This window comes from Nerophis lumbriciformis, linkage group LG38 (genome assembly GCF_033978685.3).
Source record: "Nerophis lumbriciformis linkage group LG38, RoL_Nlum_v2.1, whole genome shotgun sequence".
Lineage (NCBI taxonomy): Eukaryota > Metazoa > Chordata > Actinopteri > Syngnathiformes > Syngnathidae > Nerophis > Nerophis lumbriciformis.
In genome coordinates, this window is record NC_084585.2 from 9,523,579 (window position 1) to 9,550,944 (window position 27,366).

At 43.5% G+C, this 27,366-nt stretch overlaps 1 protein-coding gene and 1 long non-coding RNA gene across 3 annotated transcripts in view; one reads left to right on the plus strand and one right to left on the minus strand.

Moving 5' to 3' along the window:
* The window catches only part of LOC133578330 (collagen alpha-1(XVIII) chain-like), a 51,381-nt gene that overhangs the window by 13,874 nt on the left and 10,141 nt on the right, over positions 1 to 27,366 (minus strand). Inside the window, exons 2-23 of one of the 2 annotated variants that reach the window (XM_061932672.1) lie at positions 16,942 to 17,483; positions 13,134 to 13,217; positions 13,018 to 13,077; positions 12,851 to 12,926; positions 8,117 to 8,241; positions 8,020 to 8,037; positions 7,747 to 7,935; positions 7,634 to 7,660; positions 7,495 to 7,557; positions 7,350 to 7,424; positions 6,038 to 6,088; positions 5,297 to 5,437; positions 5,153 to 5,206; positions 5,041 to 5,085; positions 4,787 to 4,918; positions 4,549 to 4,605; positions 4,453 to 4,479; positions 571 to 669; positions 442 to 477; positions 293 to 379; positions 127 to 159; positions 9 to 44 (exon numbers count right to left, since the gene is read on the minus strand). In XM_061932672.1, the coding sequence (XP_061788656.1) occupies positions 9 to 44; positions 127 to 159; positions 293 to 379; positions 442 to 477; positions 571 to 669; positions 4,453 to 4,479; positions 4,549 to 4,605; positions 4,787 to 4,918; positions 5,041 to 5,085; positions 5,153 to 5,206; positions 5,297 to 5,437; positions 6,038 to 6,088; positions 7,350 to 7,424; positions 7,495 to 7,557; positions 7,634 to 7,660; positions 7,747 to 7,935; positions 8,020 to 8,037; positions 8,117 to 8,241; positions 12,851 to 12,926; positions 13,018 to 13,077; positions 13,134 to 13,217; positions 16,942 to 17,483 (2,057 nt within the window). The remainder of the gene's footprint in view (positions 1 to 8; positions 45 to 126; positions 160 to 292; positions 380 to 441; positions 478 to 570; positions 670 to 4,452; positions 4,480 to 4,548; positions 4,606 to 4,786; positions 4,919 to 5,040; positions 5,086 to 5,152; positions 5,207 to 5,296; positions 5,438 to 6,037; positions 6,089 to 7,349; positions 7,425 to 7,494; positions 7,558 to 7,633; positions 7,661 to 7,746; positions 7,936 to 8,019; positions 8,038 to 8,116; positions 8,242 to 12,850; positions 12,927 to 13,017; positions 13,078 to 13,133; positions 13,218 to 16,941; positions 17,484 to 27,366) is intronic. The other variant, XM_061932674.1, reaches the window with a different exon arrangement.
* On the plus strand, positions 6 to 27,088 carry LOC133578332 (uncharacterized). The gene is made up of 3 exons (XR_009811844.2): positions 6 to 179; positions 7,749 to 7,958; positions 25,934 to 27,088. It is a non-coding gene; the product is annotated as an uncharacterized lncRNA (long non-coding RNA).

Sequence of the window (27,366 nt, forward strand, 5' to 3'; positions counted from 1 at the left end):
GAACTTACGGGAAATCCAGCACGGCCTGGAATTCCTGCCCCCGTCTGCCGGAGAGACAAACCAAAAGATGTGAATGCGTGAGATCAGAGGGATGTTGGTTCTCGAGCAGCGACAGCATCCACTCACCTGCAACCCTTCTCTCCAATAAACGTTGTTATACTACAGCAAGACAAAGTTGGGTGAGTAAGGTGAACACACAACGAGCCATGCAGTGACCATTATTAGTAAGAGGGATTAGGTGACACATGGTGGCTTGTTATAGAAGGTATCTCCACTTTCGCCTCGGACTTACATCACCGTCTGTCGAGTATATGATCCGGCCAGGAGGTCCCGGAGGCCCTGGAGGTCCAGGTAGTCCACCGTCACGCCCTGGAAAACCCTTTGACAAGAACATTTCCGTAAAGATTCTTTCTTTAACCATTGTATAAATATTGAACTTACTTGTTCTCCCTTCCCTCCTCTATCCCCTTTCACCCCCTAAAACCAAACAAGGACACATTACATTCACCTTTCAGGAGTGTATTTTTACTTATTTGTGTTTTTTTTCTTGGAATTCATTTGCCAACTTACTGTCTCTCCTGGAAACCCATCCAGACCTGGGATTCCTAGTGGCCCTCTTTGTCCCTCTGCTCCTTTTTCACCGTTGCTTCCCGGTAAACCTGGTCGGCCCTAGAAATCAGAATGACAACTGAACTCGCAATCGAACATAACTTCTTAAAAGGACCTAAGGTGATTTTCGTCTCTTCTGACTAATAAATGTTGTTACAATGTTGGCTACTCACGTTAAAGGGGAACATTATCACCAGACCTAGACTAGATCTATCATACTATCATCTACCGTGTTCATTTATTATTTGTGTAAGACCACAGCTATCAATTATAGTATAGAGCGCCACTCACGGAGGGTCTGAATATGAACATAATAATCCCTCATTAGAATTATGTTTTCTGCGGGTGTCATGGGATCAGCGGCAAACTCTGAAAATTCACTGATAAAGTCTGAATAGGGCCCAGGGGGGCGGTAGATAACAGCCAGATTGAGAGGTAACGGTGTGACAGACTTCATTATTAGCACCTCAAATGATTCATATTTATTATTTAGGTTAGGTCTTAGGTCAAAGTTTTCATTGGATATTAATGCGACCCCTCCACCCCCTTTTAAGGGGACGGGCAATGTGTGCACTCGCATAGTTAAAGGGGAACATTATCACCAGACCTATGTAAGCGTCAATATATACCTTGATGTTGCAGAAAAAAGACCATATATTTTTTTAACCGATTTCCGAACTCTAAATGGGTGAATTTTGGAGAATTAAACGCCTTTCTAATATTCGCTCTCGGAGCGATGACGTCACGTTGTGACGTCACGTTGTGACGTCAAAATGGCAATCCGCCATTTTCTCAAACACCCAGTCAAATCAGCTCTGTTATTTTCCGTTTTTTCGACTGTTTTCCGTACCTTGGAGACATCATGCCTCGTCGGTGTGTTGTCGGAGGGTGTAACAACACGAACAGGGACGGATTCAAGTTGCACCAGTGGCCCAAAGATGCCAAAGTGGCAAGAAATTGGACGTTTGTTCCGCACACTTTACCGACGAAAGCTATGCTACGACAGAGATGGCAAGAATGTGTGGATATCCTGCGACACTCAAAGCAGATGCATTTCCAACGATAAAGTCAAAGAAATCTGCCGCCAGACCCCCATTGAATCTGCCGGAGTGTGTGAGCAATTCAGGGACAAAGGACCTCGCTAGCACGGCAAGCAATGGCGGCAGTTTGTTCCCGCAGACGAGCGAGCTAAACCCCCTGGATGTCTTGGCTCACACCGTCCCTTATGCCACCGAAGATGATCAAGAGAAGAATATCAACCCTAGCTTCCCTGGCCTGCTGACATGAGGGTATGTCTACAGAATATATTAATTGATGAAAATTGGGCTGTCTGCACTCTCAAAGTGCATGTTGTTGCCAAATGTATTTCATATGCTGTGAACCTAGTTCATAGTTGTTAGTTTCCTTTAATGCCAAACAAACACATACCAATCGTTGGTTAGAAGGCGATCCCCAAATTCGTCCTCGCTTTCTCCCGTGTCGCTGGCTGTCGTGTCGTTTTCGTCGGTTTCGCTTGCATGCGGTTCAAACCGATATGGCTCAATAGCTTCAGTTTCTTCTTCAATTTCGTTTTCGCTATCTGCCTCCACACTACAACCATCCGTTTCAATACATGCGTAATCTGTTGAATCGCTTAAGCTGCTGACATCCGAGTCTGAATCCGAGCTAATGTCGCTATAGCTTGCTGTTCTTTCCGCCATGTTTGTTTGTGTTGGCTTCACTATGTGACGTCACAGGAAAATGGACGGGAGTTTATAACGATGATTAAAATCAGGCACTTTGAAGCTTTTTTTAGGGATATTGCGTGATGGGTAAAATTTTGAAAAAAACTTCGAAAAATAAAATAAGCCACTGGGAACTGATTTTTAATGGTTTTAACCCTTCTGAAATTGTGATAATGTTCCCCTTTAAACAAAGCCAAAGTGTGCATTGATTGATTGATTGATTGAAACTTTTATTAGTAGATTGCACAGTACAGTACATATTCCGTACAATTGACCACTAAATGGTAACACCCGAATAAGTTTTTCAACTTGTTTAAGTCGGGGTCCACGTTAATCAATTCATGGTATGGCATTGGGGCGTGAACTTACACACAGTTTTGGATGCCTATTTCCGCTGTGTTTTGAAATATTTTTTTTTACCAGCGGGGAATCAGTGAAGTCACTGATTGACAGATTTGCTAATGTGGACATTTCTAGTATGCAGCCCGCAAGGCTCCTGCCTGGAGATGGCGTGTTGTTCATTCTTGTATAACGCCATGTCCACTTGCGCTGATGTCTATAAGATCATCACTTCCGTGTTTATTTGTCTTGACGACATTTTACACAGGACTGTTTTGTCAAGACGGACCAGTAAAAAAATTGTATCAGTTGCTAAACTTAAACGTAAAAAGACGGCGACATTACCACTTGGTGTGAGGAAACACAAGATAAGGTAAGATAGAGTGTTTTCATCTAATTTTGGCATGCACACAATAATACAGACATGTGACATGCAATGACATAAATGCTGGCAAAAGCAGCTTTTTTTTTAATGCAGCTGAGGAGTCTATCCATCGGGGCATGCGCAGTTGTACCTAATGTTGTGACCAGGTGAATCAATATGTTTATGAAGTGTCTGGTAAAAAAACACCGGCGGTGTTCGTTTTCAGGATATATATTTAAGAGTGTACATTTTAAAAATAAAAATTCTGATACTTTTGGAGAGGATGGGGCGTGGTTTCAATTGCAATCCACAAACAAACATCTTGCAGATAAATGCGGAAAATCTACAACAACGTGTCCAATACATATTATGTAGACCACAAGGAAGGGTTTTAAATAGTAAAATCATCATAGTTCCTCTGTAAACCAGAGCAATGCTGGGCATCTCAAATTCGTAAGGCGATGACAGCCACTCAAGGAGCCCAAAGGCTGTTCGTCGCAATGGAAGGTTTGGGCCGGGCTGTGGGATCACAGACTGGAGTGATTTCTGAACTGAATCGCAAGATGGATCACATCATGGAAAAGCTGGTAAGGGAAATACTGGATAGTAGAGGGCCAGCATGGACGAATAGAACAGACAAGAAACTGTAATGTCTGCTCGCGGAAAAACAAATCTACGATTTGACTGCCCTCGAATGGCCTTGACGCTCCAACAACAGGAGTAGGCTGTTCTGAAAACATCCCAGAGGACACCTCAATAATGGACGCTTTTTTATTCATCTTCTTCCCCAGCGGTTTACATTTTTCCCCACCTTTTACGGGGTGCCTCGTGGCGACCCATCAGCGTTCTTGTTCTGTAACCCTGTACACTGTTTGTTTGTTTAATCTTGAACGGGTTTGTGCTGAAAACATAGTTTCGTTGTACTTGTTGCAATGACAATAAAGACCTATCCTATCCTATCCTAAACCCTTTGACATATGCAAAATATTTCCCCCCCGCAGTGCACAAGGTCTACATGGATGGTATTGGTATCAACACTAAGAGAAGACGTTAATGTGAATGTAAACATGTTCAATTCTTGCTCGTGTATAAGAACTACTAAATGGGGCTGCCTGTTCAATAAGTTTTAGCGGTGGAGGAATGTCACTTGTACTGTTGGAAAGGCAAAGTGTTTTCCATTTTCTTTTATGAAATTCGCCATCACATTCGCTGGTCTCGGACTGCTTGTTTGGTTTTCAACATTTGCCTTCTTTAAGTGCTTGTTGTTTGAATGCTCTTCTGTTTTTCTGAAAGTGGCTTGCTTGAGCATTTAGCTGACTTTTCTTCCAGCGTATGAGTACAGCAGGCGTATATCGATACAAAGCGTTGCGTAGCAGTTACCATAGCAACACGAAACAAAGGAAAACACATACTTACCGGTAGACCTGGGATTCCTGGAGAACCCTGGAAAACACAAACATTATGATGGCGTGTCTGAATGTGACAACAGGAAGCTTTGGCATGATTGGCTACCTGTGGTCCTGGTGGGCCCGGTATGCTGCTGGTCCTCTCAAAGCCATCTCGGTCAGCCTGCACATGCAGTATGCAATATTTATGAGGGCACTAGTCCATTGAATTAGTCAAATATTTACTCAATTACTCAAACAAAGCCACATGAAACCGAGTCTAGAGTGCACCTATAGTCCGACAACACAAACTATCAAGTTGTGTTACAATGAACATAAAGTGAGTATGTCGGCCCATTACTCACAAAGCCAAAGGAGTTTGGTGACCCTGGTGGCCCAGGTGGTCCTGGAGGCCCAGATGGACCCATGGGACCCGGAAGCCCAGCCAGCCCAGTCTGTCCATGCGTTCCTGGCAGTCCAGGGTCCCCACGAGAACCCTGGTACAAACAGGAAGTGTCACTTACACCCTGGTAATGAACAATATAACGGAAACAGAAGAAACCACCAGAAAGATCCAAGTATGATGAGGATGAAGCTGCAGGTCTATGTAACCACCTACCTTCTCTCCAGCTGCTCCCTGAAGGTTGAGCTCACCAGAGTCACCCTTTGGAGAAACATTCTGATTAGGATACCTAAACTGGCCAAATTCTGGACAACATGACCTAAGTCACCTTTGCTCCTTTGAGTCCAGGTTGACCCGGTAGACCAGGAAGCCCAGAAGGCCCCTAAACAGCACACAGGATCAAACAAGTAGAGATCCTCTTGAACTGATTTAGAATTCTGGTCTCCAAGCTAAAGTACAGATAGACACACACTGGTAGACCGGAGGCTCCATCCCTTCCAGGTGATCCAGGAGGTCCAAAGGCCACTGCACCATTGGAACCGAGTGCAACTGATGTACCGGGAACCCCAGGTAGGCCTGGAGGGCCTGGAAGTCCTGGAGGGCCACGAAGTTCCTGAATAGCACACCACGAGATGATAAATACCAACATCTTTCCAGTTTCTATTATTTAGTGGCACTCACACTGAGCCAACTAACAAAATGCACCCACTTGTATGTTTATCAATCGTGTGTGTAGATCATTTGGTAAAATGACTGTTTTGTTGTTGTAATTTTCGAACACACCACCAGGGTGTGCACATCAGGGAATCAGTTATTACCACTCTCTCATGCAGTGCGTATGTAAAATTGCTGTCCTCCTGAAGTCTTTATTAAAGCCAAGTTATTCATGCAGCTCGACATGGTTCTTCCTACTGGTAACCACAAACAACAACAGTGTGCTTGGCAAAAGTCACAAGTACATGTGATAGCTTAGCAATAGCAATTGCTATGTTTACGTCAAGTGGAAAACTGCTTATGTTATCAGGGATGTCGACTTCAACAGGTTCAGGTTGGGTGATGATAAGCGATCATGCCAATTCCCAGGCCCACCTCTTCCAACCGTGTTTGGGCCAAGGAAGTATATCAAACAGTATGGAACCAAGTGTTAAGTAAACCCAAGTGTTGTTCAAATCCCTGTGTGAGTGTTATTTTAGGGCTTGTCAATTGAACTCACCCTGATCTTATCCCACTCCGAGAATCCTGATCCCTCCATATCAACAAACGTCTATGGAAGAAGAATACAGGAGTCAGACACCTATTTAATAATACCACCTTAACATTTGACAACCAAACAATTACACAAGGCGACTCGGTAAAGAATCTGGGTATTATCTTCGACCCAACTCTCTCGTTTGAGTCACACATTAAGAGTGTGACTAAAACGGCCTTCTTTCATCGTCGTGATATCGCTAAATTCGTTCCATTTTGTCCACTAGCGACGCTGAGATCATTATTCATGCGTTCGTTACGTCTCGTCTCGATTACTGTAACGTATTATTTTCCGGTCTCCCTATGTCTAGCATTAAAAAATTACAGTTGGTACAAAATGCGGCTGCTAGACTTTTGACGAGAACAAGAAAGTTTGATCATATTACGCCTATACTGGCTCACCTGCACTGGCTTCCTGTGCACTTAAGATGTGACTTTAAGGTTTTACTACTTACGTATAAAATACTACATGGTCTAGCTTCAGCCTATCTTGCTGATTGTATTGTACCATATGTCCCAGCAAGAAATCTGCCTTCAAAGAACTCCGGCTTATTAGTGATTCCCAGAGCCCGAAAAAAGTCTGCGGGCTATAGAGCGTTTTCTATTGGGGCTCCAGTACTATGGAATGTTCTAGCAGTAACAATTAGAGATGCTACCTCAGTAGAAGCATTTAAGTCCCATCTTAAAACTCATTTGTATACTCTAGCCTTTAAATAGACCCCCTTTTTTAGACCAGTTGATCTGCCATTTCTTTTCTGCTCTGCCCCCCTCTCCTTCGTGGAGGGGGGGCACAGGTTCGGTGGCCACGGATGAAGTGCTGGCTGTCCAGGGTCAGGACCCGGGGTGGACCACATGTCTATGCATCAGTTGTTGACGTCTCTGCGCTGCTGACTTGTCTCCGCTCGGGATGGTCTCCTGCTGGCCCCACTATGGACTGGACTCTCACTATTATGTTAGATCCCCTATGGACTAGACCCTCACAATATTATGCTAGATCCACTCGACGTCCATTGCACCGGTCGCCCAGGAAGGGGGTCCCCACATCTGCGGTCCCCTCCAAGGTTTCTCATTGTCATCCCATTGGGTTGAATTTTTTCTTGCCCTGATGTGGGATCTGAGCCGAGGATGTCGTTGTGGCTTGTGCAGCCTTTTGAGACACTTGTGATTTAGGGCTATATAAATAAACATTGATTGATTGATTGGTTGATTGAAATAAAGCGACCAAAACTCTGTCACAGTTTGTCAATTTTCATCGTGTGTGAAAGGAGCGGACATACCGGGCGACTTCCAGTCCCTGGTCCGGGAGGTCCTGGGGGACCTCTGGGTCCAGGTTGTCCTTCGCCTCGCTCGCCCTGAAGTTCAGATCACAAAATTAATAAATTACCAGATGAATGATCGACTTAAGTTTAAATATAATTCAACCTTTTGGCCTCGAGCACCAATACTTCCTGGAATTCCTGGGAAACCCGGGGGCCCTGCAGGACCCTAAAGAGATACACATAAAACATGATTTACTGAACACTGGCTATATTTAGTAAACCAGTAAAGCCTCATCACTTACAGTTTTTCCATCCTCTCCCGGGTCGCCCTGAAACACCATGAACCATCAGTCAGATGCATTTACGAAGAAACAGATGAAATCAGTCATTATTTATCTTTCTAAAATGATCTCACAGGCTCTCCATCAGCTCCTGCTGGACCTGGCAACCCATCTCTGCCTGGAGGTCCGGGGGGTCCGGACGACTGCTGCAAGGAAGAACCGTCCCCAATGTGGAGTACCTCGCCAGCACGTCCCAAAGGCCCAGGAGGCCCTGGGGGACCCTGATCCCCACGCTCTCCTTTAGTTCCAAAAGCGGTACTACCCTGGTGACCAGGAAAAGTTATCGGTAAGCTTGAGTAACTTTAATGACAAAAAGTGAATATGTGGAAATTATAAAGTCCTCATACCTTATCTCCCTTTTCGCCCTAAAAAAAGACACTTGTTAAAGAAATAATGTACATGGAAATGTTTGGAAGATAAGGACATAACAAGTAAACTCTCCACCTTCTGCCCGCTACCTCCAGCTTGTGTGGAGAATCCTGAACCTGAGTCTCCCTTTGGCCCCGTGGGGCCTCTGTCCCCCTGGGTGCCTTTCTCTCCTCGGTCACCCTTTCCTCCTCTGACACCACCTGATGGACCAGTGACATGTCAGAAGGAAAACAGTCATTGGGCAAATGCTGCTTCTGGCTGTGCTAAAATAGAAATAATGCGGCAAAATGCCCAGTAGAGGGAGCTATTTCATCATCCAACTCCTTTTATTCATTCATTTCCTTATCATATTCAAGGTCTAAACATAAAGAAATAAATCTTTACACTAACATATATGGACAATTTAGGACACAGGTACTGACGTACACATCTTAAAAGTCCACACAGACATGTTTTAAAAGCTGTTCAAGCCACAAGCCTGTTATATCAAAACAAATGCCCTTTTAACCAGCAACAAAAACATACTAAAATAAACTGAAATGTGTTTTACTATTTAAAAATAAATCCAAATCAATTCTCAAAAAAAAAAAAGATAGCTGATTGAGAATAAAGTGCCTAAGGTGGTTCAAAATGTACATGCTACAATAAAATGCTTTTATTTTGAAGGCCAGGGTGGCCAGACAACTTTCAAGTCTTACAGCCAAATTAGAATTACTGCGACCAATCAATGAAGATCATTTAAAGCTGGGAAATGTGTTTATTAGTCAAGTAATTTAGTACTTAATGTGGAGTTGAGTTGAGTTTGAGTTGATTTGGAACATGCATGCATACACCATGATGCATTACACATGCATACATACAACATGATGCATCACACATGCATGCATACGACATGGTGCATCACACATGCATGCATACAACATGATACATCACAAATGCATGCATACAACATGATGCATCACACATGCATGCATACACCATGATGCATCACACATGCTTGCATACAACATGATGCATCACACATGCATGCATACAACATGATGCATCACACATGCATGCATACAACATGATGCATCACACATGCATGCATACAACATGATGCATCACACATGCATGCATACAACATGATGCATCACACATGCATGCATACAACATGATGCATCACACATGCATGCATACAACATGATGCATCACATATGCGTGCATACAACATGATGCATCACACATGCGTGCATACAACATGAGACATCACACATGCGTGCATACAACATGAGACATCACACATGCATGCATACAACATGATGCATCACACATGCATGCATACAACATGAGACATCTCACATGCATGCATACAACATGGTGCATCACACATGCATGCATACAACATGGTGCATCACACATGCATGCATACAACATGATGCATCACACATGCATGCATACAACATGATGCATCACACATGCATGCATACAACATGATGCATCACACATGCATGCATACAACATGATGCATCACACATGCATGAATACAACATGGTGCATCACACATGCATGCATACAACATGATGCATCACACATGCATGCATACAACATGATGCATCACACATGCATGCATACAACATGACGCATCACACATGCATGCATACAACATGACGCATCACACATGCATGCATACAACATGACGCATCACACATGCATGCATACAACATGACGCATCACACATGCATGCATACAACATGACGCATCACACATGCATGCATACAACATGACGCATCACACATGCATGCATACAACATGATGCATCACACATGCATGCATACAACATGATGCATCACACATGCATGCATACAACATGATGCATCACACATGCATGCATACAACATGATGCATCACACATGCATGCATACAACATGATGCATCACACATGCATGCATACAACATGATGCATCACACATGCATGCATACAACATGATGCATCACACATGCATGCATACAACATGATGCATCACACATGCGTGCATACAACATGATGCATCACACATGCGTGCATACAACATGAGACATCACACATGCGTGCATACAACATGAGACATCACACATGCATGCATACAACATGGTGCATCACACATGCATGCATACAACATGGTGCATCACACATGCATGCATACAACATGGTGCATCACACATGCATGCATACAACATGATACATCACAAATGCATGCATACAGCATGACGCATCACACATGCATGCATACAACATGACACATCACACATGCATGCATACATGACACATCACACATGCATGCATACAACATGATACATCACACATGCATGCATACAACATGATACATCACACATGCATGCATACAACATGACACATCACACATGCATGCATACAACATGATACATCACACATGCATGCATACAACATGATGCATCACACATGCATGCATACAACATGACACATCACACATGCATGCATACAACATGACACAGCACACATGCATGCATACAACATGATACATCACAATTTCCAGTTTCTCTATTCAACAAAAGGAGTAGGAAGTAACAGAGCTTATTTCTAAAACTTTTGTTCACTTCCTGTTCTCAATTTATTCACAATATACTCCATAAGTAGTCACAATAAAAATAAATAACACTCGGTGAAGTAAGTTGTATTGATTATTGATTGATAGATTATCTTGAAAATGAATGGATGGATGAGATGAATTCAGAATGTTTATAATGGTTCTTCTTCTTTGTACTTCACAATATTATGCTAGACCCCCTCGACACCCCCCCCCCCCCCTCGCACCCTGCCGGTTTCCTCTAGGGGGGGTCACCCACATCTGCGGTCCTCTCCAAGGTTTCTCATAGTCATTCACATTGACATCCCACTGGGTTGTGAGTTTTTCCTTGCCCTTATGTGGGCAAGGAAAAGATCCATCCATCTTCTTCCGCTTATCCAAGGTCGGGTCGCGGGGGCAGCAGCCTAAGCAGCGGAGCCCAGACTTCCCTCTCCCCAGCCACTTCGTCCAGCTACTCCCGGGGGATCCCCAGGCGTTCCCAGGCCAGCCGGGAGACATAGTCTTCCCAAAGTGTCCTGGGTCTTCCCCGTGGCCTCCTACCAATCGGACGTGCCTGAAACACCTCCCTAGGGAGGCGTTCTGGTGGCATCCTGACCAGATGCTCGAACCACCTCATCTGGCTCCTCTCCATGTGGAGGAGCAGTGGCTTTACTTTGAGCTCCCCCCGGATGGCAGAGCTTCTCACCCTATCTCTAAGGGAGAGACCCGCCACCCAGCGGATGAAGCTCATTTCGGCCGCTTGTACCCGTGATCTTGTCCTTTCGGTCATAACCCAAAGCTCATGACCATAGGTGAGGATGGAATGTAGATCGACCGGTAAATTGAGAGCTTTGCCTTCCGGCTCAGCTCCTTCTTCACCACAACGGATCGATACAGCGTCCCCATTACTGAAGACGCCGCACCGATCCGCCTGTCGACCTCACGATCCACTCTTCCCTCACTCGTGAACAAGACTCCGAGGTACTTGAACTCCTCCACTTGGGGCAGGGTCTCCTCCCCAACCCGGAGATGGCACTCCACCTTTTTCGGGCGAGAACCATGAACTCGGACTTGGAGGTGCTGATTCCCATCCCAGTCGCTTCACACTCGACTGCGAACCGATCCAATGAGAGCTGAAGATCCTGGCCAGATGAAGCCATCAGGACCACATCATCTGCAAAAAGCAGACACCTAATCCTGCAGCCACCAAACCGGATCCCCTCAACGCCCTGACTGCGCCTAGAAATTCTGTCCATAAAAGTTTTGAACAGAATCGGTGACAAAGGGCAGCCTTGGCGGAGTTCAACCCTCACTGGAAATGGGTCCGACTTACTGCCGGCAATGCGGACCAAGCTCTGACATTGATCATACGGGGTAGAGGACCGCCACCCGGCAGAGGAAACTCATTTCGGCCGCTTGTACCCGTGATCTTGTCCTTTCGGTCATAACCCAAAGCTCATGACCATAGGTGAGGATGAGAACGTAGATCGACCGGTAAATTGAGAGCTTTGCCTTCCGGCTCAGCTCCTTCTTCACCACAACGGATCGATACAGCGTCCGCATTACCGGCAATGCGGACCAAGTTCTGACACTGATCGTACAGGAAGCGGACCGCCACAATCAGACAGTCCGTTACACCATACTCTCTGAGCACTCCCCCCAGGACTTCCCGGGGGTACACGGTCGAATGGCTTCTCCAAGTCCACAAAGGGGACGAAGTTGGGAGAGTGGTCGTGCCAGCAATCTGAGGGTTACTGGTTCAATCCCCACCTTCTACCATCCTAGTCACGTCCGTTGTGTCCTTGAGCAAGACACTTCACCCTTGCTACTGATGGGTCCTAGTTAGCGCCTTGCATGGCAGCTCCCGCCATCAGTGTGTGAATGTGTGTGTGAATGTGGAAATAGTGTCAAAGCGCTTTGAGTTGCTTAAAAAGGTAGAAAAGCGCTATACAAGTATAAACCATTTACCATTTACAAAGCACATGTAGACTGGTTGGGCAAACTCCCATGCACCCTCAAATCCTTTTGTTTGCTTAAAATATTTCTCCTGTGGTTTATTCTGGTTTGAATTCACACAGCAATATGTTGTACTTGCACTGGATGCAGACCAGCATTTGCAGTGCCGCCCACCTCTAACGCAAACCACATTGCAACCCAGAATCCTGGCAGTGTTGCAGACATAAACACACTTTTACAATTTAGCAAACTCACAACTCATTTCCAGTAATAACAATCATGTTGTTACCTGTTTCCTTCAGTCTGCCTCCCTTTGAAGCTATCAATGGAGGTTCTGGTACGGGCCTGAACGATGCAGGTGTGGTCTGGAAATAGAATACAACTGAACTCTTTGAACTCTCCATTGCCGAGTTGTGTCAAATAATCAAAAGTGTTTGTGTTTGACAGCGCGCTGACCTTGACCGAGACTTGTGTTTGCCTTGTGTTGCCTTCGCCGCTGCCAAAGTCACCAGACGCCTGCCAGACGAGTCAGGTCATTAAGACTTCAGGGGTTCAAACGCAAGAATACTCACGGCGTCTGTGTCGTCGTCGGAGTCGTCGCACAACCGCTCGGCTGCGTGAGAGTTTCCCACCACTTTCAGCTCTGCAATCTCACCCTAAAGACACAAAAGGGAGAACAAGCCAAAAGTCAGTGGTCTTCCTCCTCTGCATCCAGCTGTGATGAGCTACATAGGAGGTCAAAAACCAAAGACTGATAGGGTCGATATCATGACTTCTATGTTCATTTCCACATGTAGGGACGTATCTGTGTTTTGTTGTCATTTCAACTTAGTAGTATCGTATCAGTATCTACAATACCGTATTCATTTTTAATTGGATTGTTACCAGCAGCATAAACACTCTATGCCAGTGGTGTCCAAAGTGCGGCCCAGGGGCCATTTGCAGCCCACAGCAAATATTTAAGTAACCAATTTAAAAGATACTATCACAAAAAAAGACATCATTGAAATGACAAAGCAAACAAGTGTAATGTATCAAACAAATGTTGCTATATTGACACTAATAACGCAAAGCTGCCATGCAAGCAGTTGCTTACTTTGTATCTGCTCAAAAAAATACAAACATAATTGACAGATAGATCTGAAGTTGATCTAGAGCAGGGATGTCAAACTGGTTTCCATTGAGGGCCACATAGCAGTTATGGCTGCCATCTGAGGGCCGCTTGTAACAGCCAATAATCTATGAATATTAGTTATATAAACTGCTTTAAGTAGACTGTTGATTTTACAGTAAAATCTTTACATTTACAAAATTTAACTGTAAAATAGTGTTTTTTTAATTTTTTTTTACAACATTTTACGGTAAATGGAAAAACAGTACCACTGTTTTTGGGGGGTGTGGAGGTACTTCCCTGTAGTTCCACTGTTAGACACAGCACCGGAGCTAAGCGTGTAGGTTTTAACAAGGTTTTAATCATCAGATTGTTTTCAGCAAGTTCTCTCTAAAGCAGGACGCAACTTTTCAGCCACGCCCGTAACCTCTCTTCCCCTCTGCTCTCGGCCGCCTACTGTTAAAGACAACAGATGATTAGATCACCACGTACCACCTGTGAAATCTAATCACCTGCCAGCTGTGTCTCGCCGTCCCGCACATGCCCCGCCCCTAGCCGATGGTGCTGCGCCCTCAACCCCATTGACAGAGGCGGCGACCTTTGCTCCTTCAAGCGCGCTGATCACACTCTCCCTCCACAGGGGGTTTTACGGAAAAAGTTGGCAGCTTATTGCCAGAATTTTTGTGTTTTTACAACATGATATTGTTCATGGTAAAAACAGTACAGTTTTTCTACCATAAAAACAAATCTACCGTCTTTCCATTTACAGCAACACACCGTTAGAAACAACAACCGTATATTTCACTGTCAAAAACTGGCAGCTCAGTCAACAGAATTTTTACGCAAAAAAACAGTAGTATTTTTTTCCAATTTACAGTAATATGCTGTAAAAAAGAACGTAAAATGTATTGTCATTTTTATTAATTTGATGGGTAGCTGTAAAGTTAAGTATTTTTTATTTATTTTTATTTAGACAAAAACATGTTTGGAAAATATGATAATATACTGTAATATTTGTTGCAATATTGGATAGTATTAAAGTTTAAAAGGTATGCAATTTCAAGCAGTACTAATGTTTTCTCTGTCAAAATGAAAAAAATCAATTACATTTAGTGAGAAAATATGAAGTACTTTATTGACACTTATCATTTTCCAGGTGTTTGCGGGCCAGATAAAATGATGTTGCGGGCCAGATCTGGCCCCCGGGCCTTGACTTTGACACCTGTGATCTAGGAAATAAAGCGTAAAATAATAATAAATATGGATGTATGACTAATTTTAGCACTTTCATGAGTGGTAGCCTTTCGGATCCCTGAGACCTTTGGTCAGATTTTATTTTTTAACTGTCATTGTTCATAAAATAATAATGATCAAAGGCAATGTTGTCATGAATTATTTACCTATTTAGAGCTCCAAATAGTTTTGTGGAAAGTTTTGCATATTGTTTTTGTCATAAAAAAAAAAGGGTAAAAGGACATAAAACATAAAAAAATTAAATAAAAAAAACTTTATGGCAACAGATAGATCTGAAGTTGATCTATAGATATTTAAGTGTCAAAAGTTAAAAAACAATTAATATATGACTTATTTTTAACACTTAAGTGAATAAGACCCTTTTGGGTCCCCGGGACCTTTAACATTCACCAAAATTGAGGGGAGCCCTAATGGTTTTAAGAAAGAAAAATAATCAAAATGGCTCCCACATGCTTTAATTTTTCTGTGTGAGTTTAGTTTGGTTGATCAAGTTAATTCAAGATAATTGCTAATTTAGCATAGCTTCCAAAGCTATCATCATGACAAATTTACGGTTGTTTTTCTAAAACGACTGTACCATTGAAGTTTAAATTGTAGCTGAACATTTTCCCTAAAGATATAATGTCTAAAGAATGTTATTTTTTTTATAGTTTTTGGACATTTATTGTATTTTGATTACTTTTTCAATTATTGTCAAAGCAACATAGCAGTTTTGAATTGACTTCACTGCGGTAGCAAATATCCAACACTTTTATTTCCCCCTTGGACTTATTTTCTTTGACCTTTTCATATGTGGAAAATAAACACATGATATTGAATCAAACTGAATTGCATTGTCAATGTAGTCTTTTCGTCTATTGTTCACACGTGACTATTTAAAGTTGAAATGTATACATAACTTGCAAAATATAAATAATATAAAGTATTTCTTAATATCTAAATATATCTAAATATAAAAACTACTAATCTACTTCTGGTTGCCAAGAGTAGTACAGTTAATTGGTTCCGGGCCTGGCCATGATAAATACATTTCCATGAAGTAGGAATTATTAAAAATAAATTGAATACATAGCTAGAGCACAGGTGTCAAACTCAAGGCCCGGGGGCCAAATCTGGCCCGCCACATTATTGTATGTGGCCCGCGAAAACCTGGAAATAATATGCGTTAATAAAATGCTTCATCTTTTCTTACTTAATATATTTGTTCTTTCCCTTTTGACATTCAAATCATGTACTGCATGCAATTGCACATCTTTTAAAATTCTAAATGATCAAAATTTAAATATTATATAATGTATTCCAAAAAAATGTTTTTGTTAAAATAAAGATAAATACTGTACTTAAATATCTGCTTGACTTATGATTTCAAAACAAATGATCGATCAAATTGTGGACTGTAAAATTAACAATAGACTTTACGGTTGAATTCCGCCGACTGAGTTTTTTTACTGTAAAATCAACATTGGTACTGTTTTTTCCCATATACAGTAAGACACTAAAACATTAAAAAACAAACAAAAAAAACATTAAAACAACAAGATTTTACGGTAAAAACAAACAAACCTGGCAGCTCTGTTGCTTGAATTTTACCACTAAAAACAGTGGTGTTGTTTCTCCATTCCATTCCATTTATTCTATTTTTTTATATGCTGTAAAAAAAACACTGCTTTTACTGTAAAATTCTGGTAACTGAGCTGCCAGTTTCAAAATGTAAATATTTTTTGCAGCTTATGTAAAAAATATATATTGTTAATGCATTATATATATTTACATGTATATTCATATACTGTAATACTCATTGTTAAAAGCGGCCCTCTGAGGGCAACCATAACTGCGATGTGGCCCTCAATGAAAACCAGTTTGACCCCCCTGAGCGAGAGCATAAAAAACACAATACTCAGTATGCGAGTAATATAAAAGACCAAAATGGGGCCACATATAAAATCTTGTTCAGGGCCACAAAAAGCCCTGGATACCAGACTTGTTAGCAGTCTATCCCACCCCGACTTGCTAACCTGGAACTTGTCTGGATCAGCTCCCCCAGCCTGACCGACAAAGATCCCGGCTGCTGGGTCAAGCTCCATGGGGTCCGGTGAGCGCTCAAACTTGACCACCCGCGGTTCCGACTCGCATCCTTGGTAGAAGGTCACCTGGTCCTCAAAGAGCGCGAGAGAGAAACGAGTCCACCTGCCCACCATGCTCGGCACCTCGAAGCTCGCCGCTTCGTAAGACGCCTCCGAATCGGGCTCGGTGTAGAAGAACCGCACCCTCTGACGCCCCGACTGCACGGGGCCGAGCTTGACGGCGACGTGCATGAGCCTCTGGGGCCCGTCCGTGATGGAGAAGAGGACGGAGGCGGCAGGAGTGGACGGCTTGATGTGGAAGAGGAGGGAGAAGTGGCGGTAGAAAGGGTTGGGGATGTGGGCCAGAGCCGGCTGACCCGTCGCAGCGGCAGAAGTGAAGACATAGGTCGGGGTCCCGCTCGGCCCGCTCACACGGTCGATCTCATCGGGCGGCGGATCTCCGATCAGCTGGAGCAGAGACAAACTGCTCTGCTCTGCAGGGGAGGAAGAGACAAGGACATCCTGAGAGACAAAGTCTACATGGCTCAGCTTGGTATCAACGGAAACTTTCATGCTTACTGTAAATGTGGAAAGGTACATTTGAACAAAAGCTGAACCAAAAACTGAAGTATTAGATTTGTGGTATTAATGACAAAGCAAATATTTTGTGTAATAACTACAAATTAGGGCTGTCAGAAATAACTAATTACCCGACAAAGGCAGTGCTCAATTCCAACATCATGAATCCCCAACTCTTGGTCCTCTCCGCACTCTGACACTTCCTCATTCCCCCCAATCACATCCATGCAAGGGGCCTTCACCATACTTGCCAACCTTGAGACCTCCGATTTCGGGAGGTGGGGGTTGGGGGGTGGGGGCGGGGCAGGGGGCGTGGTTGGGGGCGTGGTTAAGATATATATATATATATATATATAAGAAATACTTGACTTTCAGTTAATTCTAGCTATATATATATATATATATATATATATATATATATATATATATATATATATATATATAAATTAAATAAATACTTGAATTTCAGTGTTCATTTACAAACTACAACTCACAAACACTTTAGAGTTAGGCTCCACCATCAGAATGTGTAGTTAAACTTATAAAGATCACAGGGATATTATTCAGTGAGTTGATTCACCAAAACTAACCTGTTATACAGGAGGAAAAAGCACACAGGACGTTTCAATTGTTCACAGACTGGTCGCGCTCATCAGAATGACAAGACACTTCTGGTCTGCAGGCGATAGCATTCAATTGGGAAGAAACGCCCTACTGCCCCCTACTGACCAATGTGAATACTGATAAATGTGTAATGACAGCTCCAAAAACGAATTCAAACCACAAAATAAAATAAATAAATCAACACAAAAACGTGACACATTATGGGTGGGTCACATATGCATGTACAGTAGATGGCAGTATTGTCCTGTTTAAAAGTGTCACAACATTGCTGTTTACGGCAGACGAACTGCTTTACGGTAGACACTGTTGTTGTGTGTTGTCAACACGTCACTCAGGTCCGCCTGAATTTCGGGAGTTTTTCGGGAGAAAATTTGTCCCGGGAGGTTTTCGGGAGAGGCGCTGAATTTCGGGAGTCTCCCGGAAAATCCGGGAGGGTTGGCAAGTATGGCCTTCACGGACATCGGAACCATCAACACACAGCAGAAGGAGGTCGTGACAGTACCCCCTCCCCTCAAAGTCCCTCACTGGAGCATATTTCAGACATACAGCTCGCCCAAATAGCATGTTAGCATCAATTAGCTTGCAGTCAAGCACTGACCAAATATGCCTGATTAGCACGCCAACAAGTCAATAACATCAACAAAGTTCACCTTTGTGCATTCACGCACAGCAACACAATTCTGGTGGACAAAATAAGACAAGGAAAATGTGGCATAAAACACGTCTTTCTGTGGCAACGTCGGAGAAAGTTGTACATGTAAACAATCTACGGTGAGTTCAAAAACCGCCGAAAATAGGACACGACGGCGCTCGCCAAATACTCTCATCAGTGAAGCATGTTTAACATAAACCATGTGATTTATAACAATTAGGAAGGTTTGTGTCATGTTTGTCCTACAGGAATTATATTAAAACAAAAATTATATTTATCCCTAATTTTTTTTCCATTTTCATACATTTTTGAAAAAGCTCCAGGGAGCCACTAGGCGACGCTATGCGGCTCTAGAGCCGTGGGTTGCCGATCCTCGCACACCTGCCCCGAAAACACAGTTCGAAAAAAAATATATATACTGTATTTTACTCAAAAGAACAGCAACAATGCAAAAATATCCATCCATCCATTTTCTACCGCTTATTCCCTTCGGGGCTGCAGGGGTTGCTGGAGCCCATCTCAGCTACAATCGGGCGGAAGGCGGGGTACACCCTGGACAAGTCACCACCTCATCGCAGGGCCAACACATATAGACAGACAGCATTCACACTCACATTCACACACAAGGGCCAATTTAGTGTTGCCAATCAACCTATCCCCAGGTGCATGTCTTTGGAGGTGGGAGGGAGCCGGAGTACCCGGAGGGAACCCACGCAGTCACGGGGAGAACATGCAAACTCCACACAGAAAGATCCCGAGCGCAGGATCGAACCCAGGACCTTCGTATTGTGAGGCAGACGCACTAACCAAAGTATTTTGTTCATAAATACAGCTCCTTCGCAACTTCGAGAATAGTGCTTGCGAACCCGGAAAATTGGCTGCGCTATCAGCTCAGTAGTCAGCACGCTTGCCTTTCACCCTGGCAACCTGGGTTATAGCCCCGTTTGGAGCAGTGGGAAAAAAACAACGCGGCCCAGAGAATACACACTTGTTACAGGAAGCAGAGTTGTCTGTGATTGACAGCTGGGAAAACCAATCCCTGCATTCTGCCTTCAATTTGGAGGGCCTCTGATTGGGTAAGCCTGTGTATTAACTTTGTTTACGTTGTCATTGAGGCCCGCATGGTGGCCTCGTGGTTAGCAGAAGGCGCCACCGGGAGATCTGGGTTCGATTGTCAGTTTGTTGTGGGTTTTTTCTGGGTTCTCCAGCTTCCGACGACATTCCTTCATATCCACGTCTGGTTCATTGGAGGCTCTGAATTGTCCGAATGAACGTGGGTTGGAATGGTGGTTTGACGACTAGTGTACCCTGTACGCCCGTAGTCAGCTGGGATAGGCTCCAGCTTACCCACACCCCTAATGAGGATAAGCGGTATAGAAAATGAATAGGTGGGCACTTTTACAAGGTTAAGAGGTGTGTTTGGGAACATGGGTCTAATTTCAACATCTATCCATCCATTTCCTACCGCTTGTGCCTCTCCGGGTCGTGGGGGGCTGGAGCCTATCCCAGTGGGGTACACTCTGGACAAGTCGCCACCTCATTGCAGGGCCAACACAGACAGACGACATTCACACAGAATTGTATTTACATTGCAAACTTGCGGAGTCCATTCTATCAATTCTCTCATTAGTTTCTCACAATTGTTTAACTATCCATTATCACACCAAATCCTGATTACAGTCCACACATCCTCTTACTAAACTGTTAATCCTGTTCTGAGTCACAGAACAGCTGGGGTCTATCCCAGCTGAATGAGGGTGAGAGGCCAGTACACCATGGACTCAACTGGAACTGGAGAGAAAGACAAACATTAAAACTAAAAGTCTTGCGTGAGCTGAAAATATAATAGTACAGGGTGTCCCTAAAATCTGGACATAGAACACATATACATTAGACAGAAAAATACAGCAAAATCCTCTGCCGAATTATCCTGGACAGAATACAAGAACCACTAGACATGATTTTCAGGAGAGAACAAGCAGGTTTCCGGAAAAACAACTCCTGTACAGATCACATTGCAGAATAATTGTCAAACAGTGCATTGAATGGCAGTCATCGCTATTCATAAACTTTGTCGACTTCGAAAAGGCTTTCGACAATCTAGACAGAAACATCCTATGGAAACTGCTCCAACATTATGGAATGCCAATAAAACTGGTCAACATAATCAAATGCATGTATGATGGATTCACAGGTCAAGTCATCTCAAATGGTAAGCTCCCGGACACCCTCCTTATAAAAACAGGAGTACGGCAAGGCTGTCTACTGTCAGCCCTCCTCTTCCTTATCTCCATTGACTGGACAATGAAAATGTCAGTGGATGGTCAGAGGACAGGATTACAGTGGAACCCTTTTGAACAACTAGAAGACCTTGATTTTGCTGATGACCTGGCTCTGATCTCAGGAACACACACACACATTCAACGCAAGACCACCAGATTGCATGAACACAGTAAACAGATAGGCTTCAGGATAAACACTGGGAAGGCCAAGGTCATGAGGCTCAACATCAAATCCGATCAACCTATGACAATCGAGGAGCACTCCCTTGAAGATGTGGTCAAGTTTGTCTACCTGGGAAGCAACATCAGCACAGATGGAGGAGCTGATTAAGATGTCGAGCTGCGCATCGGCAAAACAAGACATGCCTTTAGAACTTTCCGACCTGTATGGCTCTCTTCCCAGCTCTCCAGAAACACCAAAATCAGAATCTTCAATACAAATGTAAAATCTGTCCTTCTTTATGGCTGTGAAACCTGGAAAACCACCAAATCAATCATCAATAAACTACAAGTGTTTATTAACAACTGTCTCAGGTACATACCGAGGATTTGGTGGCCCAACAAGATATCAAATGTAGACCTGTGGACACGCATGAACCAAGAGCAAATTCAAAATGAAATCAAAAGCAGAAAGTGGGGATGGATCGGCCATACACTTAGGAAGGATCCGAGAATCATAGCAAGACAAGCCCTGAACTATAACCCTCAAGGCAAGAGGAAGCCAGGGAGATCAAAACTCAACTGGATGAACTGACCAAGATGGGGATCTCCTGGCAAGAGGTTAAGACCATTGCGCAGAAGAGAGTGAGGTGGAGATCCATGGTAGACGCCCTATGCTCCCAAGGGGGCCAACAGGATTAAAGAAAAGAAAAAAAGATACCAAAAAAATAAAAATAATTTAATGATAAATCGAAAATATCCATCTATCCATCCATCCATCTTCTTCCGCTTATCCGAGGTCGGGTCGCAGGGGCAGCAGCCTAAGCAGGGAAGCCCAGACTTCCCTCTCCCCAGCCACTTCGTCCAGCTCCTCCCGGGGGATCCCGAGGCGTTCCCAGGCCAGCCGGGAGACATAGTCTTCCCAACGTGTCCTGGGTCTTCCCCGTGGCCTCCTACCGGTCGGACGTGCCCTAAACACCTCCCTAGGGAGGCGTTGGGGTGGCATCCTGACCAGATGCCCGAACCACCTCATCTGGCTCCTCTCCATGTGGAGGAACAGTGACTTTACTTTGAGCTCCTCCCGGATGACAATCGAAAACATTGAATAAATAATTATTTTAAAATAATCAGAATTAAATAAAATAATTCCAATAATTCATGAAATAATAAAAAAAACAATACATATTATACGTAACAATATACTGTGTATTAAATTGATTATTAAATTTGATTTAAAAATACAATTTTAAAAATCAATATAACACAAAAATATTCAATTACCGTATTTTTCGGAGTATAAGTCGCACCGGAGTATAAGTCGCACCTGCCGAAAATGCATAATAAAGAAGGAAAAAAACATATTTAAGTCGCACTGGAGCCCGGCCAAACTATGAAAAAAACTGCGACTTATAGTCCGAAAAATACGGTATATAGAATGTTTGCAGACTTCTACAGACTAAAGAGGCTACATGTTGGGCTGTGGGGGGGAAACTGGAAGTAACTTGGAAGCAGAACTACACGCTAGGAAAGATTCAAACCAGCATCCTCACTCAAAACACTCACTGTTTTTTCACGTTCTCTGCTGACGTTTTACATTTCAAGCCAGAAAGACAATTGGAAGCGCGGGAAGGATCAGCAACTCAACTCACAAGTTTCTTGACTCATTTATGCATTGGTGAAAAAGTTCTTCTTCTGACTTTTTAGTCCTTATTTACCCGTTTTGTATCACGTCACGATGCGTCAAAGCCACACATAACAGTATATTTTATATGCAAAAGTGCAATATATTTATCTGTCCAGTAATCTATTTATTTATATCTGCACCTTATTGCTCTTTTATCCTGCACTACAACCAGCTAATGCAACAACATTTCGTTCTTATCTGTACTGCAAAGTTCAAATTAGAATGACAATAAAAGGAAGTCTAAGTCTATAGCAAGATACTGTGCTACAAGGTGTCCCCTAAGTCTGGAAATACATTATAAACATATACCTACATTATACAGCATACTTGCCAACCCTCCCGGATTTTCCGGGAGACTCCCGAAATTCAGCGCCTCTCCCGAAAACCTCCCGGGACAAATTTTCTCCCGAAAATCTCCCGAAATTCAGGCGGACTCAGGTCCATGAGGACCTGAGTCCGCTAACCCACAACATAAACAGCAAACATGCCCAATAACGTTATAACTGTAGAATGATGGAGGGCGAGTTCTTGGTTTCTTATGTGGGTTTATTGTTAGGCAGTTTCATTAACGTCCTCCCAGCGCGGCAACAACACACAACAACAGCAGTCACGTTTTTGTATACCGTAAAGCAGTTCGTCTGCCGTAAACAGCAATGTTGTGACACTCTTAAACAGGACAATACTGCCATCTAGTGCATTTGATGAAAGCACTTTTGTGCGTGCCACACTGAATGCATCATCAGAGGTGTTCAGCATGGTTCGAAAAATAGTGACAGAGAATAGAACAAGGATGGACAATTCAACCCTTAACTCAACAATGAGTAGATGAGTGTTATGTGTGTGTATATGTGTAAATAAATTAACACTGAAATTCAAGTATTTATTATATATATATATATATATATATATATATATATATATATATATATATATATATATATATATATATATATATATATATATATATATATAGCTAGAATTCACTGAACGACAAGTATTTCTTATATATATATATATATATATGTATATATAATCTATGAAATACTTGACTTGGTGAATTCTAGCTGTAAATATACTCCTCCCCTTTTAGCCACACCCCCAACCACGCCCCCGTCCCACCCCCCCACCTCCCGAAATCGGAGGTCCCAAGGTTGGCAAGTATGTTATACAGACACAAAAAAACTGAAATTGATCATTAAAAACAATCAATAAAAAAAAAGTGTTTTGAGTTAAGAGCTCCGTCACAAAACCAATTAAGCTTGTGAGTTGAGGTACCACTGTATCTTATCTAGCTATAGTAATAAATATATATATATAAATAATAATTTCATGCGTGAGGAAACTAAAATGCGCAAACATTCCGCAGAAATCAATGGTCAACTTTTACAACTGTGCCATCAGCAGTGTCCTCACTTACGGATTTTTAGTGTGGTTTGCTAGCTGCACTAAAGCGAACCAACAGGCCCTCCAGCGAGTGGTTAAAGCGGCGGGGAAAAATTACAAGGACAATACTCCCAGAGATGAGTGCCATGTACAAAACTCGCTGCCTAAAGCGAGTACACAACATCCTGAAGGACAGATACCACCCAGCACATGGCCTCTTCAACCTGCTACCCTCTGGAAGGAGGTATAGATCGATTCGTGCCAGGACCACCAGAATGTCTCACAGTCTGTATCCCCAGGCTGTGAGACTGCTAAATGAACAGCCTGCCCCTTTGCTGCCCCGGACCATCTTATTACCTCACTCTTCACCACCTCAATAATTGTGCTCTGGACATTGCATTGCTGCAACATCAACGTAACACCCATCAGACATCCGACTGTTCCCACCCCCACGTCCCTCTATTTGCCATCTTCCTGACAATGCTAAAATGTAAACTATTGTCAACCTGCACTTCAATGCAGTTTCTATGCCGCTGGACAAAGCTCAAACAAAATCTCGTTGTTCATGTATGACTTAAGTGTTATTATGACAATGACAATAAAGGAATTGATTGATTGATTGATTTTTTCTTGTGTGTCCAGTAGAGATGCGCGGATAGGCAATTATTTCATCCGCAACCGCATCACAAAAGTCGTCAACCATCCACATCCACCCGAACTAACATTTAATCAAAACCGCACCCGCCCGTTGTTATATATCTAATATAGACGATGCAAGGCATTAGTGAGGTTATAAAGCTTTTGCCTGTTAAAGAAAGGAGACTGATCCAATGCAGCAGAGACATTCAATGCGTGCCACGCTGTCACGGCCCAGACGCACACCAGTGCGCAATCATCTGGGAGCCACGCTGAGCGCACCTCCAAGCGCGCTCGCGCCACTCAAACTGCTGCAGGCAGCTGCGTTCTATCTTGTTTTAACATCCTGTGGCACTCTTCTGGGATCACGGCGGACGAAACTGCTCATGCTCAGGGTGTTTGTGGAGATTCGGGGTTTTGCACAAATGTGATGCACCATGTTAGATGTCCCGGTTTTGTGACTGTCGTAGACATAAACAGCGTCGCAGCTCTTGCAAATCACGTAGCCAGCATTACTATCATCCTGATTTACAACCTCATAAAAACGAGTCCACGCTGAACTTTTCTGGCCTTTTTTTCCCCTGGTCTTTAGTATTCCCTTTTTTAGTTTGTCGCGTACCACGTTTGCTGCCGGCGTTGCCATCTCTTTTTTTCTTCTTCTTCTGTTGTGGCATATGCTGCAGGTGCCTGCTCGTTTTTCGTATGTGGGTAACAACATTTAACTATGTATATATATTTCCGAATTGGTTTAACTGCCACCCGCCTGAATCTATTTAAAATCTAATTTTTTTTTATTTCAACCGCCCGACCCGACCCGCGGATAAAATCTAATTTTTTTTTATTTCAACCGCCCGACCCCCGGATAATCCGCGGACTCCGCGGTTGTGTCCGCAAACCGCGCATCTCTAGTGTCCAGACAGTTAAATACATTCTCGTCCTTTTCAGATTTCCCATCTTCTTCTTCATGAAAGGATTGATGGAAAAGTGAATTCCCATCGAAGAAATCCGCCTGGAGACCAACGAGTCAAATTCTCACAAGTCGGCATCACAAGGGAGGAAAGGTTTTGGCCGGGCGGTGGAAGTGGGAGGAGATTGATGAGACAAACGCGCTGAAAAGTTCATTCTGCGCATCGGGGTATCATGTGTGCAGTCATTGGGGGGGGGGAGGAGCCATAAGTCATGTGAAAAAAAACAAATGGCGGGCAACTCGACGTTTTCATTATTCACGTGAGCACCGACTGCCGAATGGAGAAGAAACACGCTAAAAAAAAATCCTCATGTTTTCACACACTCATCACATCTCTGTAAATGGCGCGTTGTGTTCAAATCCCGTGGGATATTGTCCAATCGGAGCACGCGAGGTGGTCCCAGATCCCAACTGGCAGCACCTGCCGTCGGTTCCTGCAGCTGCTGTGCACACACACATCAGCGCGACTTCTCAGACTCGTGTGCAGAAGTTGGTGAAGGTTTAACACCCGTACACTTTTGGAAACGCTCCAATTCACTGGCCGGGGCCTCATCTCCACACCCGTTACTGCGGACCACCGTCACGCCTTGAGAAAAAGGCTCCTCGAGAGGACAAATCTGGCATGGCACACCATGTGGGAAATCATCCAGCCAGATGTTCACTGTCTTGCCCTCCGACAACAACCTTGTGTACATTTCCCAGGAAGCAAAGTGAGCTCATGTTCCTCGCGGATTACTGGAGGACTCATTCAGTGCCTGTGGACCAACTGGCAGCAGCTTAGGGAGATGGAATTGGTGCGCAGATGGAAATGCATGTCAGATGTGTGCATGGGAAAGTGGACAGCGTGGGACAAGAAGCGCTGGAGAACCCAAAGGAAATCAACTCCATCGTATATGTTTGAACCCAAAGACACTGAAGGGCATTAGAACAACTTCTCTAGGTCTTGTTTGGGCATACTTGCCAACAGGGGCGCCGAAAAGGGGGGATAAAGGAGACGGATTCTAGGGGCCCATGATGGAGGGGCCCCAGAGAGGCCCCTAATGATGATGAAATTATAATACAGAAAAAATAATGACACTGTGTTGGGGGCCCTGTAAAGATTCTTTTCATGGGGCCCAAAATCCCTAGCGGCGCCCCTGCTTGCCAACCTTGAGACCTCCGATTTCGGGAGGTGGGGAGTGGGGGTGGGGGTGCGCGTGGTCGGGGTGGGACGGGGGCGTGGCTAAAAGGGGAGGAGTATATTTACAGCTAGAATTCACCAAGTCAAGTATTTCATATATATATATATATATATATATATATATATATATATATATATATATATATATATATATATATATATATATATATATATATATATATATAGAGATGCGCGGTTTGCGGGCACAACCGCGGAGTCCGCGGATTATCC